At 46.1% G+C, this 25413-nt stretch overlaps 2 protein-coding genes across 2 annotated transcripts; one reads left to right on the top strand and one right to left on the bottom strand.

Moving 5' to 3' along the window:
• The first annotated feature begins 5340 nt into the window (after positions 1–5340).
• Positions 5341–9717, top strand: LOC118090127 (N-acetyllactosaminide beta-1,6-N-acetylglucosaminyl-transferase-like). The gene is made up of 3 exons (XM_035125488.3): positions 5341–6613; positions 7946–8032; positions 9527–9717. Exons 1-3 carry the CDS (start codon positions 5668–5670, stop codon positions 9715–9717), a joined length of 1224 nt encoding a protein of 407 aa, XP_034981379.3. The 5' UTR covers positions 5341–5667.
• Positions 9718–11785: 2068 nt separating this feature from the next.
• Positions 11786–25364, bottom strand: C8H5orf22 (chromosome 8 C5orf22 homolog). The gene is made up of 9 exons (XM_035125816.3): positions 24992–25364; positions 23983–24128; positions 23444–23593; positions 22242–22686; positions 20289–20351; positions 19369–19490; positions 17726–17792; positions 17153–17292; positions 11786–16130 (listed from the first exon to the last, which is right to left on the bottom strand). The coding sequence occupies exons 1-9, from the start codon at positions 25070–25072 to the stop codon at positions 15989–15991; spliced, it is 1356 nt and encodes a 451-aa protein (XP_034981707.1). The 5' UTR covers positions 25073–25364; the 3' UTR covers positions 11786–15988.
• Between the last annotated feature and the right edge of the window lie 49 nt (positions 25365–25413).

Raw genomic sequence — 25413 nt, 5'->3', positions numbered from 1 at the left:
AATTTGGACGTGTGGCAGCCCTATGTGCCATAACTGAAATTACTGCCACAATTGCCTTATCGAAAGCTTGAAATCCCTCCTTTGAAATCCCAGGTATGGCAGCCCTAACTTCTAGTGTAGAGCTGTTATTTTCACTGCCTAAGTTTTATACCGTACTTATTTTTGGTTTCCTGCACATCATTCTGAGATACTATAATGCACATGCTTTATATATCCTTTTAAAAACAAAATGAAACAAGTCACTGCCGACCTATTTATCCAGGGGTTCCTTTAAAATGTAAACCTTCAACAAGAGGAACGTGATGTTTAGATTTATAACCAGTTTAAGTAATACTGTTTGCATTTAGGTTTTTTGGGGGGGAAATAAACACCCAGGTTTTCTAAAGTCTTAGGACTAATTTGCTTGTCACCCCTGCAGGTAGTGTGGGATCAAGCGATGTAGAGAAGGTCTGTTTGGATTATTTCATATTTTCTAAGGTGCTGAGCCTGTGCCGGACAGCAGAAGATATTGCATGGACATTATTGGATGTATCATTATCATTGGATGTATCATATATGGATGTGGCGCTAGGGAGGGGGTTGTCACCGCGGCACTCCTTGGTGTGTGGAGTCCCGCAAGGTGCAATCCTTTCCCCAATGCTTTTTAATATCTTCATGCACCCCCTTGCCCAGATTGTCCGGAGTTTTGGGCTGGGTTGTCATCAATATGCTGATGACACCCAGATTTATCTGTTGATGGATGACCGTCCTGCCTCGGCCCCGGACACATTGACCAAGTGCCTGGAAGCTGTTGCTGGATGGCTACGTGGGAGTCGGCTGAAGCTAAATCCTTCGAAGACAGAGGTCCTCTGGCTGGGTCGGGATGACATGGGGCGGGGGGGCCAACTTCCATCTTTCGCTGGGGCCCAATTAGTGTCAGCCCCTTCTGTCAAGAGCTTGGGGGTAACCTTGGATGCCTCCCTTTCCATGGAGGCACAGGTTGCAACCACAGCCAAGGTGGCATTTTTCCATCTCCGCCGCATTAAGCAGTTGGTCCCCTATCTCTCTCAACCTGATCTAGCCACAGTGATCCATGCGATGGTCACCTCTAGGCTTGATTATTGTAATTCGCTCTACGCGGGGCTGCCCTTGAAACTGACCCAGAAACTCCAGCGGGTGCAGAATGCCGCGGCGAGGCTCCTTACGGGGTCCCGGCTGCGGGATCATATTCATCCAGTGCTTTACCAACTGCACTGGCTCCCAGTGGAGTACAGGATCAGGTTCAAGGTGCTGGTTTTGACCTTTAAAGCCTTATGCGGCTTAGGACCCTCGTACCTACGGGACCGCCTCTCCCGGTATGACCCACAGAGGACATTACGGTCCACAAATAATAACATATTGGAGATCCCGAGTCACAAGGTGGCTAGGCTGGCCTCGACCAAGGTGGCTTAGGACCCTCGTACCTACGGGACCGCCTCTCCCGGTATGACCCACAGAGGACATTACGGTCCACAAATAATAACATATTGGAGATCCCGAGTCACAAGGTGGCTAGGCTGGCCTCGACCAGGACCAGGGCCTTCTCAGTACTGGCCCCGACCTGGTGGAACGCTCTGTCCCAGGAGACTAGGGCCCTGCGGGATTTGTCATCTTTTCGTAGGGCCTGCAAGACAGAGCTGTTTCGTTTGGCCTTCGGACTGACGCAGTCTGACCCCACGGTTACCCTCCCCTAAGGTTTTATTTATAATGGTTTTATCTTATTCATAGATTTTTAATTTTAAAATTGAATTTTAACATTGTATTATTCTGTTGTTTTAACTGAATTGTTTCTTTATATTTGTGTTGATATTATTTGTTGTTAGCCGCCCTGAGCCCGGTCTTGACTGGGAAGGGCGGGGTATAAATAAAAATTATTATTATTATTATTTTGTTTCTGAAGAGTTCTGCAAGTAAACTTTGAATAATATTTTTATGGGCCTGGACAATTATTTCTTCCAAAAGGAGTCAATTATTATGCTTCCAGACGCTTCAAACTGTGCAATATTAACATTTGCAACATGACTTTCATGTTAAGTAGCTTTTTGTATGCTTGGAGGTGGCTGGAGGGAAGCTCCATTCATTCGAGAGCTCAGTCCTGGTTGCACAGTGAGGAAAACTGACCTTTAGAAATATTGTGGGGGTTTCTGAGAACAAGCTAAGAAACCATTTGCTTGCGAGCAGACCGAAACATCTTCATTATTCCAAGTCTTGCCTCATTCATTTCTTCTAGAAAACATTTCCTCTTGCCATGCAATCAAACCGGGAGGCATTTAAGGTACTTCTTCAAAGTCGGCCAGTTTTTGGCTCATCTAAGAGAATGCCCAGGCAAAATCAACAACAGCAAAGCAGCAGGAAACATCACCAGAGGTTCACAAACAGGCAGAATGAAACTCACTTAAATTATTGAAGCACCAAGGTCTGACTCAAACCTGCGGTGTGCAATGGTTATTAATGCAAGATAGATGTTGGGATATCATGCACAGTGCTCCCCGGGGCAAAAAGCAGGACTCAGCCAAGTTAACGTGCAAACTGCTGCAGTGTTTTTGTAACACATGGAAATGGTGTGACTTGTATACTTCTGCTTGAACCCCTTTCTCAGTGCCATCGCCCCAGCTCAAACCCGATCAATATTGGCGTGGCCACCCTCTTCCTAGCCCCTCCCAATACCGGTTTTCTGCAGCCTGTGCTGTGCCTAGGGCCAACCGCTGTGCTGATTTGTAGCAATGGAAAGATGAAAGGGGTTAAATTCTGCACTGCTTTGGCTTGCAAGCCTGCAGCTAAAGACTCCGCCCTCGTATTCTTGGGCATCTGCTCCCCTGTTTGGTTCTGGGTTTGTGGCAGTGGGCTTACAACAGATTTATTGCCTTTCAAGCGAGAATCCAGACCCTGAGGCCTGGCAGTGCGCAAGTGAGTAAACTCAGTTTTCCTGCAAAGCAAGCAGCTCTCATCTTCCGGAGGGAGGGAAGCTGCAAGCTCATTACCGGGAGGGGAAAATTCCAGAAGATTAATGCAATATCAATAACAACAACATCAAAACAACAACAGCAACAATTATTATTATTATTATTATTATTATTATTATTATTATTATTATTATTATTATTATTTCCCCACCCAGCCACTCTGGGCGGCCTGCAGCAAAATATTAAAAATAATAAAATGTCAGACATTCAAAACTTGAACAGGGCTGCCTTTCTAAAAGTTGTGTAATTCTCTACCTCCCTGACATCTGATGGTCCCTGACATCTGATGGGAGGGCCTTCCGCAGGGAGGGCGCCATTGCCGAGATAATGCCTGTTATCTGCGGGGTGCTCAAATCACGTGATTCATTATTTGCTGCAAACTGATCCAGGATTCGAGTGTGCTGAACTTGCAGCGTTCAGGACACAACTGCTGCCGCTGCCGGCCCAAGACCTCTTTCAGTTTCATGTCTTGGTCCAAGAAGTGGGAATTACATACAGTAATTGCTCATTAAAGTGCAAACATAACGGAACACCCTCCCATCAGTTGCAACATGCGAGGGAAGACGGCTTTAGTATTGGCCAAGTCTATGTGATCTGGTGCCCAATGTGGTCTGTCCCCGTTGCCCCAGGGCTAACAATATACAGTGTGTGTGTGTGTGTGTGTGTGTGTGTGTGTGTATCCTGGACTGTCTCCTCTAAATCCTGGGTTAGTGGGGAAAATTTACACGTTAACAGGGTTACAGACAAGCAGACCCGCTGAACATACCTGCAACATAGGGGCAAAATGCATTTGTGGGTTGAGCATGCATATTTATATATATATGACGCTCCCATCCCAACTTTAAGAAATGATGCCTTAGCTTACTTCTCCCCATTGTGTGTCACCATGTCTTTTCGATTGTAAGCCTCGGGGCAAGGAGTGTCTTACAACTAAGACTGCTCCTTGAACAGAGTCCAGGCCTGAGAAAAAGGATTTTCAGCAGGTTTCCCTGCTGGGATTAGCCTCCAACGTCTCTTTTGAGAATCCCTTGCTGTTTGTGTGTGCGCTAGAACTGCCCAGTTTCCCTGCAGCAGTAAGTTCGGGGTGGGGGGGAAATAGGTCTCTGTGGCTCTGTGGGTTAAACCACTGAGCCTAGGGCTTTGCTGATCAGAAGGTCGGCGGTTCGAATCCCTGTGATGGGGTGAGCTCCCGTTGCTTGGTCCCAGCTTCTGCCAATCTAGCAGTTCGAAAGCACGTCAAAATGCAAGTAGATAAATAGGAACCGCTACAGCGGGAAGGTAAACGGTGTTTCCATGTGCTGCTCTGGTTTGCCAGAAGCGGCTTTGTCATGCTGGCCACATGACCTGGAAGCTATACGCCGGCTCCCTTGGCCAATAATGCGAGATGAGCGCGCAACCCCAGAGTCGGTCACAACTGGACCTAATGGTCAGGGGTCCCTTTACCTTTTTAGTGTGTGGATGGATTTATTAAGGGTAGAGCAATGAATGCAAATCTTACCCTGTGCACATTAAGCTGCGCAGCCCTGAAAAAGGCAGAGGTATCCCCTCTTCCCCATTTCTCCATGAAAAGCAAGTAAGATCCTGCTCTACCCTTAATATATCCATCCACATGGAACCACATCCACCCCTGTCCTGCAACAGCAGCAGCCACCACCAAGATCCCACTGGAAGGTTGCACACAAGGAAATGCAGTTTGGTGGTTCACTGGTTCAAATTCAAAATACTGTATACGTTTCACTCGGGGTGGGGGAGGGGTGAGCGCCAGGTAGGCCCAGCGAGAGATGTGGCCCTGAGAAGAGGGCAAGACTTGGGGAGAAAGATAGAAATCCCCCCCACCTCCTCCACCCTGAGGTTCCCCACCCTGTCCTGTGTTGTATCTTTCCACATCCCACTGGAGTATTATTGTATTTAATTTATTTTCTGAAGCCCAAAGGAACTTAGAATTGAGGTGGAACATTGATAAGTTGATAATTTTCAAATCATTGCAGATGAAATTATTGAACTGGAAATGAAAGCTGTTTTTAAACCTCCAGCTATTGCTTCCCTTCAGAGCTACCAACTGATATATTTTATTACCAAAATATTTTAAGACGCAGCACCCATCCTTGTTTTGCCAATCTTTGTTCTAACATGTAAATTCTACATTTTTTTTTTTTGCAACGGGAGTATTTTCTCTCTGCCCCCCACCCCCCAAAAAATGAAGTAAGGAATCGCTCTGGAAGCTTTCAACACCCTTGCTTAAGAGGAAACCCATTGCTTCTTCATGCTATTCTCTGACCCACCCCATCTCCTTCTTACTGGAGTATCACATTTTCAAGGCTTCATATTGGTTTGTTTTCTTTTTTGTCCCATAACTCAGGAGCACAGTGCCCTTTCACAGGTGAGGTGGAGCCACTGAACTTCGGGGGAAGAACGGAAGAACCGAGGTGGGTTCCAGTCTCTCCCTCCAGCCTTTGTGGCCGATGGTGTGCTCGGCTCGGATCCCTGTGGATAGGCAAGTAGAGCTGTTAGCTTAGCAGCCAAGCTGAGCCAAAAGCTACTCTGCCATCTTGGGTCGGTGGGCAGAAACAAGACTACGCAGGGCAGCAGAAGCACCTTGCCAAATTAACAACTCTGAGGGCCACAGGGGGAGCACCTTCTACTGGCGATCGCTGCGACAGAAGCAGCATTAATTTTCCGAGAGACGATGCTTTCTTGGAAGGCTCGTTGCATCTCTGCAGTTCTTTTTCTGAGCGGCTTGGGAGTTCTGCTTCTTCTGGATCGCCAGCTTCCCCTTCTCTCTAAACGACGGCGGCAGTCGGAGAAGTCTCGGGAAGGCGATTTCCTCCGGGATCATTGCCGGTCTTTGGCAGAGCAGGACAGAGCGTTTATCTGGGGGAAACATTTCAACACCTCTTTCGGGAAGTCGTCTTCCTGCAAAGATTACATCGCCAGCAGTCACTACCTCACGAAAACCCTGTCTGCGGAGGAAGCCGGCTTCCCCTTAGCGTACACCATCACCATCCACAAAGAATTTGGTACCTTTGAACGAGTCTTCCGAGCCATTTACGTGCCCCACAACGTTTACTGCATCCACGTGGATAAGAAGGCACCTGACAGGTACCAGCAAGATGTGAAGAAGCTGGTCGATTGCTTCCCCAACGCCTTCCTTGTGTCCAAAGCGGAGGTGGTCATTTACACGGGGATAAGCAGGCTCCAGGCTGACCTGAACTGCATGAAGGACCTCCTGAGGTCGACGGTTCGGTGGAAGTATCTCCTCAACCTCTGCGGCCAAGACTTCCCCTTGAAAACCAACAAGGAAATTGTCCAGCGGCTGAAAAGGTTCAACGGGAAAAACATCACACCTGGCATTCCCCTTGCAGATCCTCATACTGCGAGGACCAAATATTCTTTCCAAGTATGTCTTGGAAGTCAAGACACAGAATATCCGATTCGAATGCTGAGCAACATGGATTTGAAATCAGAAGTGCCCCACAATCTGACTCTTTACCGTGGCTCTTCGTACGTGGCCCTAACAAGGCCCTTTGTGGAGTTTCTTTTCTCCGATGAGCGGGCCCTCGATTTGCTAGAATGGTCCTGGGACACCTTTAGTCCAGACGAACAATACTGGGCGACACTCAGTAGAATACCAGGTACGTAGTCACAGACATCCAACCGGTTCTGATTTTGTTGGCTGGGGTTTGTTGTCGGATCTAAAGTTGCACAGGTTCTCAAGGAGCTGATCTGGTTAGAGCAGGCATCCCCAAACTGCGGCCCTCCAGATGTTTTGGCCTACAATTCCCATGATCCCTAGCTAACAGGACCAGTGGTCAGGGGAGATAGGAATTGTAGTGCAAAACATCTGGAGGGCCAAAGTTTGGGGATGCCTGGGTTAGAGCGTGGTGCTGGTCATGCCAAGGTTGCAGGTTCGATCCCCGTATGGGGCAGCTGCATATTCTTGCATCCTTTCAAGTGATGCCTTCACCACATCCTGACTCCAGTTGGTCAACGCTCCATGGCTGCCACAAACAGCCTTGTGCCTCCTGCTTTTCAGCCTGTTTTGACCAGTGCTTGCATGTTACACACTCCTGTTGTTCTCTCTTCCGGAGAGCTAAGTGAATAGGAGCCAAGGCCCATCCAATTGCTCAGGTATCAGTGCCCTCGCTTATTTCTCGTTCTGGCAACCTGGCTCACTCTTTGGGGATGTTGATGAGGACACTTAAGTGGCCAGCGAAGGCCACTATCTTAAAAAGAAACTGGTCTGACTAGTTCAGTAAACTCCTCTTATATAACATCAAAGGGGGCCAAGAATTGGAAGGGACTTGGGGCGCCATTCCTCAAACCTACGGTGATATCCTGGCAGTACATGCCCAATGGCCAGAGATGTTATTTCTTTCCGGTTCATTCTCTTACTGGGATGTTCCTGTTTGTTTAACAGCTGGATTCACAAGTCATTAGGACAAAACAGAAGCTGCTTGTACATACCCTCCAACATTTCTCTGATGCAAATAGGGACGTCCTAACCCATAGTAATAATTTCACTATTTATAGACACAGCCCAGAGTTTTCTCTGCCTACCATACCCTCCAGCATTTCTTTGATGAAAATAGGGACTTCCTAAGGAAAAGGGGGACATTCCGGGATCAAATCGTAAGTCGGGACAGCTTCTGTAAATCCGGGACCATCCCTGGAAAATAGGGGTGCTTAGAGAGTCTGCTTGTACACCTGGGAATTTAGGAAAATAATTTATATAATATTTTGTAAAACAGGTTTGTTCCTCCCCCCTCCCCCCCCCCGGGATGATGCAGACCAAATGGCAGGATTTCAAGTGAAGTCAATTACCTTGGGAGAAACTGAGATAAATAAGAACTCCCAAAGCATGACGAAATGTCCATGTTTTCAGTAGACCATCTGGCACTTTTAAGATTTATTGCTCTGCCCTCACAAGGCTCATCTTTTGGTTTTGCACTCTCTCCAAATAACAGATGTCCCTGGCTCCACGCCAAATGCTAGACGAGAGGGCAACCTGAGAGCTGTCAAATGGATCAACGGAACTGTTGGGAGATGTTACGGTAAACGCACAGTTTTGGCATTCTGCTGTCTAGCACTGAGAGCGGGCCCTTCTTGTATCCCATGACCTCTGCCTATGCTGGTCCTCTTTCCCCTTCGGTTAAATGAAGGCTTCAAAGAGGTTCGGAAACAAACTTGTGGCATTTCAGAACTTGCAGTGCCTAGGCTCAGAAACACCAGCACTGGGACAATCCTGTTTCTTTCCTGGGCAATGCACAGTTCCAGAAACTACTAGCTGGGTATTATTAATATCTATCCAGAGAATGACCACGCTTCCAGCCGAGGGCCTTCTGGCGGTTCCCTCATTGAGAGATGCGAAGTTACAGGGAACCAGGCAGAGGGCCTTCTTGGTAGTGGCGCCCGCCCTGTGAAACACCCTCCCATCAGATGTCAAAGAAATAAACAACTATCTGACCTTTAGAAGACATCTGAAGGCAGCCCTGTTTAGGGAAGTTTTTAATAACTGATGTTTCAATGTATTTTTAACCTTCTGTTGGAAGGGGGGGGGGTAGAATTATTATTATTATTATTATTATTATTATTATTATTATTATTATTATTATAAAATGCAGAGAGAAAGCTGAATGGCGCTCCTTTTGCATGGTTGTTCAAGGTTATGAATTTGCAGATTACACCAAATTTGCACCCAAATTTGTGCATTAAAGTGCATACAAACAATTCCTGCATGTAAGGGTGAAAGGTACAGCTGCGTTCATTTTTGGGCTGCCATACTTCTCTCATTGACTTTCATGGAATAGTGTTCCACAGTCGGGATCTTGAGAATTACCACCTTAGTGGCTTGGAGAACTCCCAGGTCAATGTAAATAAAGAGGGTAGTGAGATGCATCTTATATTATAAAGATAGTAATTAGCCAAGCCTTGTGGGAGAAGTGGTCCGATGACCTATTTTCATGAAGAAAAACGCTGCTCCTGAAAGGAGTGGTCAAGACCATATTTCAAAAAATAAAAACCAGGACACCACGAAAGCTGTTGATATGTTTTTAGGAAGACGCCAATTTTTTTAGGAAACCCCTTAAATCACCCCTACTTCACCTACCTGCATCATATATTTAGTCTGCAACTGCAAGTCCGCTGAATAAAAGTTATTTGTTTTTAAAAACTTTTAACAGGCAGTGTTTTGTGTGGACAATTCAGGTCATCTGCAAAACTCTGCTCGAGTTTAATTCCCACATAATACAGGGTTGCCACAACCAGGACTCCCAAAAAGTATTTTTTTGGGGAAGACCCCAAAATAGTTGAGCTTCTTTTAACCACCAGACATCAATTCTACCTTTAAAAACCCAATGATATACAAATAACGCAGGCCAAATAATTTTTATTATTTTCCATTTTTTAAAACAAATCAATACCAATTTACATAATATTTAATACAATTTCCCCATTAAGTTCACTTTGCACTCTTCATTCTTTTTATCTAATTACTTCTTTATATGACCTTCTTTATATCCGATGAAAGTACTTTTATCTCTTGACAGGTCACTATGTTAGAGAGATTTGTGTCTATGCAACTGGAGACCTCAAGTGGCTGCTGGCTGGTGCCCAGCTGTTTGCTAACAAAGTTGAACTTGAAACGTATCCACCTACTGTGGAATGCCTGGAACTGGCCGTTCGGGACAGAGCACTGAATGAGAGTGAAATACCTGTGGAACCAAGTTGGTACCTTTAGGGGAACGGATATGGTTTACTTTAAGACGATGAACAGAGCCGACATCCTGGGAGAGTCCGTTCAACTTGAAGCCATGCATGTTCCAATCTTGAACATCATCACACAGTCAAAATTCGGGGCAATCTATATATTGGTTGATATTTTTTGCTATTCGATATACTTGATTATTTTTAGGATTTTGCATCCTGTTTTGGAACAGAGTTACTATCGATTTCTCCCACCCACCAAAGAAATCGGGTGTTGTTTAATACTTTGGGAACTGGTTCTGACCAACAGGAAGAAAGACGGTGAATTCATATTTCAGGCTAGTTGAATTGGACTTTGATCATTGTTGCAAGTCAGGGTTCACTAAAACTGACTACATATCAATACAAGATTTACTACGGGGCCGCGTTATTTGCTGGAGGATTTGTGTCTGCGCACAAATATTGTACCTGTTTCTGAAGTGAGATCAAGGCCCGATATTCGGATATACGGGCTATCAGGGTTCTTGTTATCTCCCACGGAAAGAAAAAAGTATCCTCCCCCCCCTTTTTTTATAATGTACATGAGTATCCCTCTCCCTTTTTTATAATGGGAGCCTCATGCGCCCCCACAGGGTAATGTGGGAGCTCAAAATCGGCACAAAAGAGCAAAAAGTAAAATGCAAAAAAACCCAATTTCTCTTGAAAACGAAGAGAAGATCTTCGCACATAACATAAGGTGGTTTTTTTTTTTTAAGAGATGGTTTTTCAGGTGCAACCGAACCAGTTTCTTTAGAGCAGGCATCCCCAAACTGCGGCCCTCCAGATGTTTTGGCCTACAACTCCCATGATCCCTAGCTAACAGGACCAGTGGTCAGGGATGATGGGAATTATAGTCCAAAACATCTGGAGGGCCGAAATTTGGGGATACCTGCTTCAGAGGAACTGCTTAAGCTGATTAACGACAAATCACTTCCATATTTCTGTGCACCATCTAAATAATAATAATAATAATAATAATTATTATTATTATTTCTGTGCACCATCTAAATCTTCATTCATTCACCTCAGATGGTTTGAAAAGGTGATGGCAGTATGTCAGGGGTAGCCAACGAGGTGCCGTTCAGATGTTGTTGCACTAAAACCTCCACCATCCCTGAATGTTGGACATGCTTGCTGGGGCTGTTAGGAGCTGCAGTGCAGAATATCTGGTGGGCACCATGTTGACTATCCCTGTAATGTTTGCTAAAAGTCCAGAGGAGTAAAATTAAAAAGTGGCATTTTCTTCTTTCCCTGCTTTACAATTATTATTTTTTTAATAAGTGGAGACTGAAATTTTATACAGAAAGGTTTCATCCGTGCAGAAATGTCCGCCAGTTCTTTCTTGGCATCTACCGTAAGCATGAAAATGGGTCTGCTAAATACGAGCTTGAACTGGTATGTCAATGAATTATGGACATTTAACATAGCCCTCCATCTCATGACTCATTTCCATGTAGGCCCTTCCTGTTAAACATGTTGCCTATGTTTCAGTTTTGGTCTGTTGAGTGTTGTACTTTAAAGTGGAAGAGTATTTTTTCCTTACAAAAACAAACAGATTTGCAGATATTCATTGTAATTTTTTTTGTAACAATTCAATAGCAAATAAATAATTTGGTTTTTTTAAAACTAAAACTAACAGAAACTGAAGAATTTTCCTTTATTTCAGAATTGTATTGAGGGTATCTAATTTTTTATTAAGGATACCAGCTTTTCAATCGTATCTGCAGCTTTGCCCTTAACAGCAATCAAGTTTGCATTGGTCTGTCGGAGAAAGATAACTGCAAAGTTAGGTTAAATGCTGAACTCTTATAAAGGGATAAAACACCGGATGAGTTAGTATCCTATATGATAAAAACAATTATCATCTAGGATAATGCCAAAATATAAAAAAGGTTTGTATTATTTTTCTGTTTTTGTAATATGTCATCTTTGTTCATAGGTTTTGCAAGCTTTCTGTACTAAGAAATCTACTAATGTTGAGACACCTCTTTTTCCTTTAAAGAGGGGAAAAACCCCACAAAATGCAAAGGTCTACTGAACACAAAGCCCAAATTTCATTAAACTCTTGTGATTGTTGTTTAATAATCCATCACACTGAATAAGCAACAAAACAACCATTACATGCGAACTCAGCAGAAGGTGGAAAAGTTAACTGAATTGAATGAGGCATGTTCCCGCTAATGTTGACATGTGGTTTATTTTCAGCAAAGATATATGGCACTTCTCTTTAATGCTTTGGAATAAGAAGTGGATGCAAATCTAACACGTAAAACCTAAGCGAGCTGGTTTAATGTTAAGATTACCGACTTGTCAATCAGCCCATCACTTATCACCAGTCTGGGAGTTGTAGCCAAACAGCATCTGTAAAGTCAGAGGTTCCCCACCCTTACTTTAACCACAGCTTGGCGTGATGAATAAAAAGGTGGTTGTGCTTCTCTCCTGGCTGTAAATATGCTGATTTATGCACATCATGCTACGGTGCAACTCTAGGTGCCTCCAACAGCCCCAAAAACCTGAACCTTTGCACAACGGAATCCTCTTAGCAGAAATTGGCAACTGAACAGGGAATGTGTAGGGGAGAAGGGATGAATGTGTTTAGAAATGATGGTTGGAAAAGCTATTTTATTGGGAGCAGTAAAGGAGGGAGGGAAATAGAGGGGGCATCGGGGTGTGTGTGTGTCAGCTTTTCAATTTGTATTAATTTGATGACCATTGGTTAGAAATGATGGAAAATCAAAAAGAATTGGCAAAAAGGAACAAAGAAACCTCATGCAGGTAAAATTGTTTCCTGCAAATGGGACCTCCAAGTTTTGCCAGCTACAGGGGTTTTCCCCACAAGGGCATCTTTTACGGTTTGGGGGTTTACGGTCCTTGGTTAGCCTGGAGCAAGGCAAATGACAAGCCTAGGTAGAAGCAGCTTAGTCATGCTGGCCACATGACCTGGAAGCTGTACGCCGGCTCCCTCGGCCAATAAAGCGAGATGAGCGCCACAACCCCAGAGTCGGTCACGATTGGACCTAATGGTCAGGGGTGCCTTTAACTTTTAAGCCATGATCTCCTCTCCATTGTTTGGCTTAATCTTAAGTGCAAACCGCGTCATTGTCTTCGTTCTGTGATTGGAACAATTTCCCCCTTTTCAATTCTGGAAACCCCCAAATTCTACACATCCATCAGAAGGTGAGAAATAGCTTTTCCGTCTGAAGGTATGGCAGTGTGCCAGCAGTCACCAGCCTGCGTCTTCAAACAATTTTTGTTTTTTGTTTCATTATTTGTGCATACTGAATGCCTGATGGGCTATAGCAAATCCCTGGGCTTAACAGTCTAGCTATTTTAAAAATCGCAAAGAGATTTGCCATCACCGACAATCTGAGAGGCCCTTTATATAGGACTGAAAGATAGTCTATTAACATTTTAATCAATACATATGGGAAACGCTGCAGGTAACGTCCAACTCTTCTTTGCAAACTGTGGCTGCAAAAAAACCCCAACGTTGAGCAATCACTCTCCCAGAGATTCTGCAAGAAATATGTACTTGCTAGGGTTGCCCTATTTCAAAAACCCCCCACAAAAAACCATGATTTTCCGATTGACTTGCCTAAGATCCAGGACAAAAAAGCGCCACCTTTGGGAAATTCCCCCCGGATGTCAATTCCGCTGGTAAATAGATGTCAAATAATTTTTATTAGTTCCCCAAATTTTTAACAAACAAATAGCTTCAATGCAAAAGTGAACATGTCATTTGCCAGCCTTCCAACTCGCCAAAACTTGGATCTCCAAATAAAACATGCACTCTCTCACCCAAGTGTCGGCCAACACAACCAGTTTCCACCCCAGTTTCCCAGAAGAAGGCAAATATATTTAGCAAGCAATCACCAGTCTGCAATGTACATTTGTTGTTGTTTTAGGGTGTGGGAATTGTGCTTCTCTGATCTGCACTGACAGTAACCAGAGCGCTCCTTGTGCAGCGTGTGTGTTCTAAACGGAGGGAGATGATTGCTCCTTTCCTTAGTAGTGTAGTTCTTACAAATCTCTCTTAAATCAGAACATAAGGCAGTTATAAAGGTGCTTTCTCAAAGCACCTCATTGCTCCCCGAGAGATGGCGCAAATCGATAACCTGTGTAAAGCACCCCACCTGCTGAACCAATAAAGAATTGCAATTCCACCATTCTGAAATCATAATGCTCGAGGACCATCACAGTTAGTTTGTTTTTTAAAAGAAGAATTTCCCCTCCTGTTTCCAACTAAGCGGGGAGAGGGAGTAGCCTCAGCACTGTAGGTGAATAATACTTGTGCCTGATTTTCTTTTCTTTTTAACATAGTTGGAGGGGCAGACTGATCTCCTGAAACAGGTATTACGGCAACTAGTACAGTGGTACCTCGACTTACGAAGGCGATCCGTTCCGCGGTGCTCTTCGTAAGCCAAAACATTCGGATGTCGAAGCGTCCATTTTGCGCATGTGCAAAGCGCGATTTTGCACTTTGTGCAGGCTGCACGTGCGGCGAAAATACTTCCGGGTTTGCCGACTTCATAAGTCGAAACCTTCGGAAGTCGAGGTATTCGTAAGTCGAGGTACCACTGTATTTTGTGGGCAAGTCCCTGATGTCTTCCTCCAGACTTGCATGCAAAGGAAGGGTTCAGAGGTACAGTATGTGATTTCCACGAGAAATCCCCAAATTCAACCTCCAGCAAAGGCTGGGAAAGAGAGCCAATCTGGTTTAGGACCGCAAAACCTCAAGGATCACCTCTCCTCATTTGAACCAACCCAGACACTGCAACCATCATTGAAGGCCCTTCATGAGAAGTCTAAGACTACGTATCCATAACCACGCCTTGATTACAGAGATGACGCAGTGCTTTCAAGTTCTTCCAAGCTTCACGATAAACGCTGAACATCCATCTTAATGCGGCTGCTCTGTCTCTCTGTCTCCGACAATTGGAGAATCTTTGGACCCAAAGTTCCTAGAAGATGATGGATGGTGTATTTTTCAAATGTTAATGTATTTTTAATCTTTTGTTGGAAGCCGCCCAGAGTGGCTGGGGAAACCCAGCCAGATGGGCAGGGTATAAATAATAAATTATTATTATTATCGAATGCTCGGGAGATAATCATTCTCTCCAAGAAATATAATCTAGCAGTTGCAGAAGCGGGAAAAAAGCAGCAGGAGAAACTTCGCCTGGCGCTTAATCTGGAGTCGTTTTGACGTCAAGGAAAGATGCCAACTAGCCTTATCTGCCTGTTAAGACTGCGAGAGCAGCAGCTAGGCTTTTTATTTCCCCTTTTTTAAAAACATTAAAACCTCAGTGTTATTATTGGGTGTTTTTTTTGTAGTTGTAACATTTTGATGATAGTGAAAGCCACCCAGAGAATATTACTGGGCAGCCTATAAATGTGGTAAACAAATAAATTAATGACACAGGAGTAGCAACTTTTTTCTTTTAAAAATATTCTATAACATAAATAAGAGGCACTTACCCGTTGGCATCTTTTACACGTCTAAAATAAAACCGTACGTCTTCGCCACAAATAATAGCAGTTTACTGCCACACTTTGCAACCTGCCCTCAAAATATTTAGGTACGAAGCCTTGCCTCCTAGCATGAATGCTTAGGGTTCTAGAAAATAGAGGTGCCAAAAAACTTGAATGTGTCAGATGTGAACCAGTGCGGCAAAGATGATGGGATGTTACGCTTAAGACATTGGGTGACATTTGGATTTTAATCCTGTTCAACTGGGTGCCCTCTGACAATGTATTATTTCAGCCTAACCTACACCACAGGGCTGTTGTTCGCAGGGTAAAACAGGACCTCCTCATGAAAGCCAGGCCAAGATCCTTTGAAAAAGCGTGGGACAGAAATATGAAACTATGTTAAGTTATTCTAACGGGAACAGAGGCACACAGCCAGGATGGTCACCGCAGTATTTGAAGCAGTATTTTCGGTTACAGCTGACTGAGAAAATGAATTCAACTATGTTAAAGCAAAATCTCTTCCTCAAATGCTAGGCTGGCTCAGTCTGGAGACTCCTACAGCAATATAGGAAGGGCCATTTCCCAGTCATTTTTCTTCTTCTAGGCAAACCCAAAAGGCATCAACGCGAGGATCAATAGCAGCAGAAAATTGTGTTGAGAAAAAAAACAAAATAAAATGATCTGCGTGGAGATTATCACAAGCGCAACCCAACCTCATAAGAAATCCTCTGTCTGCTTCCAAACGGATCCCATGGCGCAGAGAGAGAAACTATTTCGGGTTTTTTTGCTTCAACTAATCATGCTGTTCCAGCGGGACAGGAATTTTCCAAGTACTCTAAATGAACTTCCAGGCTGCCATACGCCAGGCGGAGAATATCCAAGACCTTTTCTTGGATGAGCTGAACTTGTTCTGGGGGGCAGTAGTCATCCAAGCTAGATCTGTAAAAAAAGAGAGAGGAGGGATTGCATGGCACAATGTTGTAGTTTAATCATCCCATTCGCATCGGTCTCTTTTCCAAGCCAGAATTTCAACACTCATATCAACGTTCCTTGCTCCCCGACACACGCTTTTCTGGGTGCGCAGCCCAGTGAACTCTCTGGCCCGTACTTCTGGGTGGACATGCAGTAAGACTGCACTTTTGAGAACTGACGACCATTATTGTCAGGGGCTGGACTAAGGAGGAATGGTGGGGACTGCCAGTGTGGTGTAGTGGTTAAGAGCGGTAGACTCGTAATCTGGTGAACTGGGTTCGTGTCCCCGCTCCTCCACATGCAGCTGCTGGGTGACCTTGGGCTAGTCATACTTCTTTGAAGTCTCTCAGCCCCACTCACCTCACAGAGTGTTTGTTGTGGGTGAGGAAGGGAAAGGAGAATGTTAGCCGCTTTGAGACTCCTTCAGGTAGTGATATAGCGGGATATCAAATCCAAACTACTCCTCCTCCTCTTCTCCTGAACCCTCCCGAGAACAGGAGGACGGAATAGATTTAGAACAGTGCTTTGCTGAAGGACATAGTTCAGAGGCGGCAGAGGGGAGCTGGGAAATATTGGGAGAGGAACAGCAAGAAGCAGCAGCAGCAGCAGCAGCAGGGGAGAGACAACTGACAGACTCAGTGTCTTTGGAAAGCATTCCTGACCCCCTCCTCCCAGAACCAGGCAGACGTTGAGGGTGATAGAGCAGAAAGCTCAGCTTAGCTGATGCAGGGATGACGTAGAATAGAAGAGATGGAGGTGCTTTACTCAGAGCAACCAGCATTATTCAGGGAAGTCGACCTTCCTTCGTCTCTCTCTGTTAATAAATTATGTGGTAAGGACTTTTATTGTTTCCCTGCTTCTTGGTGGGATCAGATTCCCCGAAGCTTGACAATTACGGGACCTGACACAACTCATTCTAATAGCAAACTACTCCGGTGGGCGAGGGTCAACAGGATCCGGGCCAAAACAGCATCCCCACCATATCTTACCGGGCTATCGTCACAAGAGTGGGCTTCGGCAAGTTCCTCAAGAGACGTTCGACGGCCTGCATAAGACTCTCAATTTCTTGCTCTGTGCTGATGTGGTGAGGAAGTTCGGAGTAATCGCACGTGAGCCCAGCCTGGTGGACCTGAAAGGTGGATTACACAAAGTGGCTTGGTGCAGTTCTCTGAGCTGGTCTGTGGCACCAGTTCTGATACCAACGCAAATGGAAGACTTGGTTTGCTAATTCGGGCAAAGGGGCTGCATGCCCAGCCAGAGTGGTACAGTGGTTAGCGTGTCGGACTAGGACCTGGGAGACTAGGGTTCAAATCCTCACTTGGCCACGAAGCTCACTGGGCCAGTCACTGCCTCTTAGCTCAAGCTACCTCCCAGGGTTGGTGTGTGGGGTTAAATAAGGAGGAGGAGAACCATATATACTACCTTGAGCTCCTTGGCAAAAAGGGTGGGGTAAAAATGCAATAAATGAATGAATTAATCAAAAAGAGCCGAGAAAAGATTTTCAGGTTGTGGCCCCTATCTGGTTCCATGGGCCCAAAGTAAATTTGATAAAACAGACTTACCATTTCATAATCAGGCGTTTCCATTCGATTTTTCAAACTACGCACAAGCTGGACTAGAAGTTTCATCCTGTGGTAACAAAACACACATGCATCATATTCTGCAAATGTTATGAACGAGACTAGGAATGAGCCATTATGCAAATGAGGGTTGTTAGATTTCTGGGATATTTCCACCCCCAGAATCTGGATAACTATTGCTGAATTCATCCATATATCTGTGTCAAGAACCAGGCAACAGCACACACAAAAATCACTCAAGCACAATAATGTAATTTAAGTGGGCGCACAATTGTTGTTTAGAATTGCACATATGCTATGCCCACTAACGTCTTGCAGCTGAATATGTGAACTATTTCAACCAACAAAAGCATTGCATTTTCCAAGAATGTCAAGTCCAGGGCTTTCGAGGCTCATCTGGTCCAACCCCCTGCAAGGCAGGAATCTTTTGGCCAACGTGGGACTCGAACTCACAACCTCGAGATTACAAGTCTCCTGCTCTACCACCTTCTTTGTGTGCAATGAAACTTCCTCTTCCCCTCTAGCCCAACCTCCCAAGGTGCACCTGAAAGATCAGCTCTGGAGGTTTGGGGTTCCCTCTGGAGCAGCTTTTGTGGGGTGCGCCATGCTGAAGGCTTTACGATCTCCAGATCATAAATCACTGGATCCAGCAACACATTTGCCTGCGGTTGCTTTAAAACAGCTCAGAACACAGCTCCTTATCTTGGAAGCAAATTAGGGATCCGTGGCACACAAGAGGCAATAAGTACATTCCTGGAAGCAATAAATCTCAGCCAAGTAGTTGTTTAAGTCGGTCATAAAATGTGTAACAGTTACAATATATAGTATTTACCCCATTCCAAAAGAGTAAAAGCCCATGTAAGAGTCTCTGTGCCCTACATGTTGCCAGTAAGGACAGAAAAGCAAAACTGGTTTTAAACACCTCTCTGTGTCTCTTGTAGGAACTGTGCATGTCCAAAGATAAGTTCCCCCAGCAAGTTCCCACTATAATAGAATCAACGACCAGCCAAAACGGCTTCTTAACTCTTTGTTCTGTTCGTGCCGATTCTGGAAACGAATGCCTCTCAGTCATTCGCCCCCCCACCCGCCAGCAGAACGCCAACCCTGTCTGTACCTACTCAGAAGCAAGTCCCATTGAATTCAATGGGGTTTACTCACTGTTAAGTGTCATCGGGCCTTTGCTCACTGTGTGAGCTGACTTGCGGGACTGAAAGCTGAAAAGATGGGGTAGAAATGGGGGAATGAGCAGTACCTGCAAAGATCTGCTGCGGCACAAAGGGCATTTGATTCGTGGTGGCTGTTTGAAGCAAGCCGTCACGTTCTTTGTGCTAAACAACAGGAACTGAGCTCCCTCTGCACAGAGGAGAATGGCTGAGTGCTTGTGCAGGCCTGGTTTCATAATGGCTATTTAAGTCGTGTCCCAACGTCTTATCCCACTGGACGGCTATCCTGTTTTGTGGACAGACTGTCCTTTGAGCCTTTTCCAGACTGGCAACCCCATCTTTTACCTCTGTTCCGCGACGGGGGAGCCCTGGCGGCTTTTAAAAGTTCTTATTTAACCCTCTCCATTCATCTGCCAACCCGAAAGGAAGTGACTCTCTTAGCTGCCGCTCGAGATCCCTTACCCAGGACTCGAAGCCCATCTCTGCAGGTTCTCCTCCGTGTCATCGTCACACAGGTCAGCAAAAGCTGCTTCGAGGTCTTCCAGCTGGTGGACGCGATTCTCAACACAGTCTAGCAAGTCCTCCTTTAAATATAAAAACAGAGCATGCTTGGGGGACGGAGGCTCTTCCCTGGCGACTCAACTTCAGGGCCAGTTTGATGGTTCAGCAAAGTGTAATCTTGTTTGGAGCTGGTGTGAATTTATGCTGGCTTGCTTTCTGCCACCTTATGGGCAGGATTGCTCCCCTAATTACCAACCACTGGCCAGGGGTGAAGTGATAACTGGTTTCCCTGTTGAAACTAAATCAGAAATTAAATTATTGGGGGGGGGGGAGAGTGTCCAACAAATGCTCCTAAAATGGGAATGCCCTCAAACAAATGACTACCCGATTGAACATAAACCTTACATAAATAAATAAAAATGCCTCAAAATCCAAAGCAAGTCAGGAGAGAAATTGTCTTGCGTGTGCGGGAATTAAAAAGGCGTCTCTTTATCTCTGTTTCCCTTTGGCAAATGGACTTTGGCAGATTAAAGTCACAGCCATGGCAAAACTCTGTGAAAACTGAATAAACATTTTGCGAGGAAAACATTTCATAAGTCCCGCTTCACGGCTATCAGCTTGGCATAATCGCAGTCCAAGTTTGCCAAATATTTTCCCCTCCCGTCTCTTCCCCACTACGCAGCTTATAAACTGAGGTAGAACCACCCCTCCTCCTCCTTGAATGCATTGGATGGAACCATACATAGAATCACAGAATGATAAGAGCTGGAAGGGAACGCGAGGGCCATCTAGTCCACACCCCCAGCAAAGCAGGAATCTTGCTCGAACCCATGACCCTGGGATTCAGAGTCTCTACCCACTGAACTATTGCCGGCCCATACCTCTGACAAATTGCTGTTAGGCTTCTTAAAACTGTACAATTCTTGCAAGATCTTGTACTCCTCCTATTTAAAAAAGGAAAGAAAGCGGGGGGAAACAAGAGGGGGGGATTATTCATAGCACCATTGTGCTGTTATTGCTGTAATGTGAAGAGCGGTTCTGCCTTTAGCACCTTCCTTTCACATCTTAAACATTTCTACGTCCCGAAGAGAAACCACAACTGAGCAAGTGAAATTCTTTTTGCCGATGTCTGCTTCCCAGATACGAAGCAGATACAGTATTAAAATAGCGAGCCACTTAGGATTTCTTTACGCGGATGCCACTACAAGTCTCCACATACGGTACAAACGAAATGAGATCTTGTCTTTCAAACACCATTATCTATTTTCTGCTAGTTTTTCTTCCCGGCTGTATTTCGCCTGCCAGTTCACCCATGCTTTTCCAGCTGTGGTTTAAACCACCAAGCCTCTCGTGCTTGCCAATCAGAAGGTCAGCGGTTCGAATCCACAGGATGTTGTGGAGCTCCTGTTGCTCTGTCCCAGCTCCTGCCAACCTAGCAGTTCGAAAGCATGCTGGTGCAAGCAGATAAATAGGTATTCCTGTGGTGGGAAGGTAAACGGCGTTTCCGTGCGCCCTGGTTTCCGTCACAGTGTCCCATTGTACCAAAAGCGGTTTAGCCATGCTGGCTACTTGACCCAGAAAGCTGTCCGTGGACAAACGCTGGCTCACTCAGCCTAAAAAGCGAGATGAGTGCTGCACCCCTTAGTCAAATTCGACTGGACTTAACTGTCCAGGGGTCCTTTACCTTTTCCCAGGAGTCCTATCTGAGCATTCATGGAACCATGAGTTGGAAACGACCCTGAGGAGGATCTTGTCCAACTCCCTGCGGTGCAGGAATTGTTACAAGACTGTAAACTGTGAGGGAGGGAAGCACCTTTTGGTCTCATCCATACCATCCCACTGTCCTCGGCTTTTACCCCACCCACCCTGGGTTCTAAATTATATACAGTTGGTACTTTGGTTCTCGAACGCCTTGCGACTCGAACGTCTTGGCTCCCGAAGGCCACAAACCTGAAAGCAAGTGTTCCAGTTTGTGAACGTTTTTTGGAAGCCGAAAGTCTGACGCGGCTTCTGCTTAAGTGCAGGAAGCTCCTGCAGCCAATCGAAAGTTGTGCCTTGGTTTTTGAATGGTTTCGGGAGTCAAACGGACTCCCAGAACGGATTAAGTCTGAGAACGAAGGTACCACTGTACATGCAAAGATGGCTGAGGAGAGGAGCAAGCTGAACCACGCAATCTGGCGATACAGCACAATGTTGAAGCAAGCTGCCTTGGCCCCAGCCCTAGGGGTGTGGGGAGAAACTGCTGCAGCTCTCTCTCCCAAACCCCATCGGAGCGAGCCCTGTGTCTCCATTGAGGGGTAGGCACCTGCAGACCCCTGAACATGTAAGTTTAAAGGAGCCCCCCATCCCGCAAGCCAGAAGCGATTTGTGGGCTCCATTTCACTAGAGGCAGCCCTGCGAACGGAACCTGTGAGGCTTCATCCCAAGGGATCCCTCCATCTATCTTTTTTTTGGGGGGGGAGCGGGTGAGTGGGATGTCTCTCTCTCTCCAGGGAGAAAGAGGCAACTCGCCCACCCCACCCCCGTACTAGCGAAGGTGGAGGGGGCCCTGCAAACAGAGCCCCTCCAAAATACTCTACTGTTGCCCCCCTTCAGTAGGGTGTTTGGGGGGTTACCTTTCCCCCCTTCAGTTGGTGTTCAGGACTTCTGCAAACTCAGGCATCTCCCAGAGTTTTCCAACCCGCCCCTCGTGTGCTGCTTTGCCCCCAGAATGAGTTGCACCCGAGCAGCAAAAATAAGAGGGACCCTTAATTGAACACCGGATGCTTTTAAAGGTATTTCCTTCGTCGTTCTACAAGATTAATTGACCAAAGGCTGCAGCCTGGTAGTTTTACCTGTGTGTACATTTCTTTGAAAGGGTTCTTGACGGAAAAGAAATCCAAGTCAATATCGAGAACATAAGCAGAGCCCTTCTGTATCGCTTGGAGGATGTCTTCAAGGAGCTCTGGCACTGGGTGGCCATACTTTTGACCCCGGAGGCTGTCTGTTGTCTCCCGCACAGGGGTTCTGTTTTCGAATCCACCGGCCTCTTCGCACGCGCAGCTGTGGGCAAGGGGAGGAGCGTCCTTCGACGAAGAGGCCGCAGGGATATTTGCTGCATCGCCCTCGCTTAACTTGAGCTTCTTAGCAGGAGGCACAGCTCGGCTTTCCTCCCGGGTGCCAGCGGCTTCCGAAGGATCCACGAGGCAGACGCTGAGCTGCAAAGCCTTTTCGCCCTCTAGCTGGCCGGCAGGGACGTACAGACCGTCGGAAAGGAAGTAATCGTCTGGGCAAGTAACCCTGGAATAGTGACAACAGTGATTCTTAGCAAGGATGAGGACACAAGAAATACTTTGCTGGAACAGACCGAGGGCCCACATACAGAAGCATTCCCTTTCCCAAAGTAGCCAAAATACTGTGAAATTGCTTCAAGATGTTTCATAGGAAGCAATTCATAAATGGAACTCAATAAACAAGGGAAACAACAACAACAACAACAACAACAACAACAACAAAGTAGCCAACTGGCTCTGGAAAGCGCCCAAGCGGAGAATGACATTGTTATTGTACACAACCCTCCCAGTGGCGCAGCAATAAACTACTGGCACATTTGCAAAGCTAAGCAGGGTCCGGTATGGTTTCAAACTAGATTGGGGACCACGTCCTGAGATTCCTGCATTGCAAGGACCCTTAGGGTTCCTTCCAATTGTATAATTCTAGAATTCCATACCAGCAGTGGAGGCTGATCTGGTGGGGCAAATGGGGCACCGCCCCATCAAACTCAGTCGGCCCCCAGCCAGCTCCCAACTCCCTATCTTCTGACTTCCAAACTTCTTGCAACCAAAGCAGAGTGCGGATCTGCCTGTCACCATAGCTTCCAAGTTATCCCTTTTTTAAAGGGATTTTCCCTTATGCTGAATAGGCTTCCTCGTGAGAAAAGGGAAAACTTGGCAGCTATGGCCTGTCACTGGCTCTAACGCGAGACCATTAAGATGGAACCACACAACAACATCCCCTATATCTAACACAGCTTTAGAGAGGTGCCAGCAATAATTACCTTATGGTAGTGGTGGAGGTGTCTTTACCTACTAAGAAATGATGGGTGCCTTCTTCAATTTGCTGAGCCCAAGGCGGGTGCAGCCACATAACGTGTGAAATGTGCCCAGCATAGACGGCAGGCATAATCCAGTTTTCAATGCTTAGCTCACTGCAAGAGGGGGAGAAAGATGGATTGAGAAAGCTGTTGCTCTTTTGGAAGGTCAGGTACAAATGTCGTTGTAATAAAGGTGACACACAGCCTGTGTTAAGAAGTGAACATTACTTAGAATGCTTTCTTTTAAAAATATAATAAATTTTACTAAGCTTTCAATTTTTTGTTTCAAAATAAACATTTTACAAACTTTAAAATATCTAGTGACTTCCCTTCTTCCCCTCTCTCAGCTGCCATGCTCATGGGGTGAGCTTGTTCTCATGCTGTATTTCCTGCCCCACCAAGAGGAAAGCACCCCAAAGTTCAGGAAGCAGCTCGACAATACTCCGGCTCCCATGCAAAATGAAAACCGCATCTCCTCAAGGAGATGGATTGTGCGATCATACCTGAACAGAGATTCTTTATCGAACACTGTATCTGCAGGCATGTTCACCGGTATAAGGAGGTCTGGATGAGAATCCAAATGGACAAAGCAGATGTCACTGGCAGGAAGATGCTTCGAGCCGATGGCTCGGTAGATGAAAGGAAGAACCTGGAACAACAGCAATAGAAGCATCTGCGGGAAAGCAAGACTAGGGTGCAGAGTTATTGCAAAACACCCAGACGTTGTAGTTCAGCAAGCATGCAGAAAATGGGGGCTTCTATTTGGCTTTCATTTTTAAAAGAAAGGATAGCTAGAACTCGTGGCTAACTCATTTGCCTTTATCGCAACCACAGCGTTACTCAAAAGGCATTTTCCACAAGTTTAACAGCTCTTATTTCTAGGTAAGGTTGGCACTGCAGTAATAACAACCACAATAATTTTATTATTTACATGCCACCCATCTGACTGGCTCGCCCCAGCACCAGACCTGTCGACGAGTACCAATGGACCTAATGCTTAGGATTGCTATAGGGGCAGAAAGGGCTGCAATAGTCTCAGCATTAGAACCCTAACACATTTACAAAGCTAAGCAGGGTCAGGTATGTTTTCAAACTGTATGGGAACCCGTGCATCGAGATTTCCTGCCTTGGAGCGCACTGGACTCCGTGACCCTTGGGGTCCCTTCCAACTCTACCATCCTGTGATTTTATGGACTCCATAGTGAAGCATGTGCACTGCATGCAGGATTGTTCAACCCCAGACACGCAGGATTGTCTCCACGTAGAGCTTGCCTGTCAGTACAGATAGCTAGATGGACCAAAACCTTATACGCGGAACGCATAGGTGTAGCCAATGTTTTTGTTGGGGGGCAGGTCTTGGGGAGGGGCAGAACCTGTTATTTATTTTTCGGAGGCGCAGCTGGGGGGGGGAAGCTCCCTTGACTCCCCCCGATTAAGCACGCCTCTTCAGATCGCACCATCAGCAGTGAAAGCTACGCATCGGATTTCCCCTTTCGCTCGCCGACCGCTTACCTCGTGGTGATCCTCCACCACCCAGACAGGCAGCGCCGCGTACGCACGGACGAGTCCGGCGGTCCCGCCGTCGCTGCTCATTGCTTGAGCGGCACCGAACGTTCAGGCGCGGAGGATTCCGAAAGCGAACGCGGAGACTTTCGCAACGTTCGGGCCTCCGAACTCCGGCAGGCGCGACGTTCCAAAGGCCGAACTCCGGCGTCCGCGGCGTTCCAAAGCGAGAGGGAGAGCGCGCGCGCGGGGGGACACATCTCGACGTGACACGCGCGAGCATGGCGGGAAAGGGAGGAGGAGCAGAGTCCACCGGCGTCGTAAGCAACCCCGATAGCGAGAGCGTTAGCCGGCCGGGAAGAATCTCCGGGATGCTCTCGCCAGTCCGTGCACAGGACCACCCACCGCGTCGCCAACCAGCCGAGTTTCCT

The sequence above is a fragment of the Zootoca vivipara genome, chromosome 8 (genome assembly GCF_965207765.1).
Source record: "Zootoca vivipara chromosome 8, rZooViv2.hap1.1, whole genome shotgun sequence".
Lineage (NCBI taxonomy): Eukaryota > Metazoa > Chordata > Lepidosauria > Squamata > Lacertidae > Zootoca > Zootoca vivipara.
This window is presented reverse-complemented; position numbering and strand designations above follow the sequence as displayed.

What these genes read in the sequence shown, in the direction of transcription:
- LOC118090127 (XM_035125488.3), top strand. Translation starts at nt 5,668, where the DNA reads ATGCTTTCTTGGAAGGCTCGTTGCATCTCTGCAGTTCTTTTTCTGAGC. An exon ending in GACACTCAGTAGAATACCAG is followed by an intron (nt 6,614 to 7,945) that starts GTACGTAGTCAC and finishes TCCAAATAACAG; the next exon opens with ATGTCCCTGGCTCCACGCCA. An exon ending in AACTGTTGGGAGATGTTACG is followed by an intron (nt 8,033 to 9,526) that starts GTAAACGCACAG and finishes ATCTCTTGACAG; the next exon opens with GTCACTATGTTAGAGAGATT.
- C8H5orf22 (XM_035125816.3), bottom strand. Translation starts at nt 25,072, where the DNA reads ATGAGCAGCGACGGCGGGACCGCCGGACTCGTCCGTGCGTACGCGGCG. An exon ending in CTAACAGCAATTTGTCAGAG is followed by an intron (nt 19,491 to 20,288) that starts GTATGGGCCGGC and finishes TTATATTTAAAG; the next exon opens with GAGGACTTGCTAGACTGTGT. An exon ending in AAACGCCTGATTATGAAATG is followed by an intron (nt 17,293 to 17,725) that starts GTAAGTCTGTTT and finishes TCCACCTTTCAG; the next exon opens with GTCCACCAGGCTGGGCTCAC.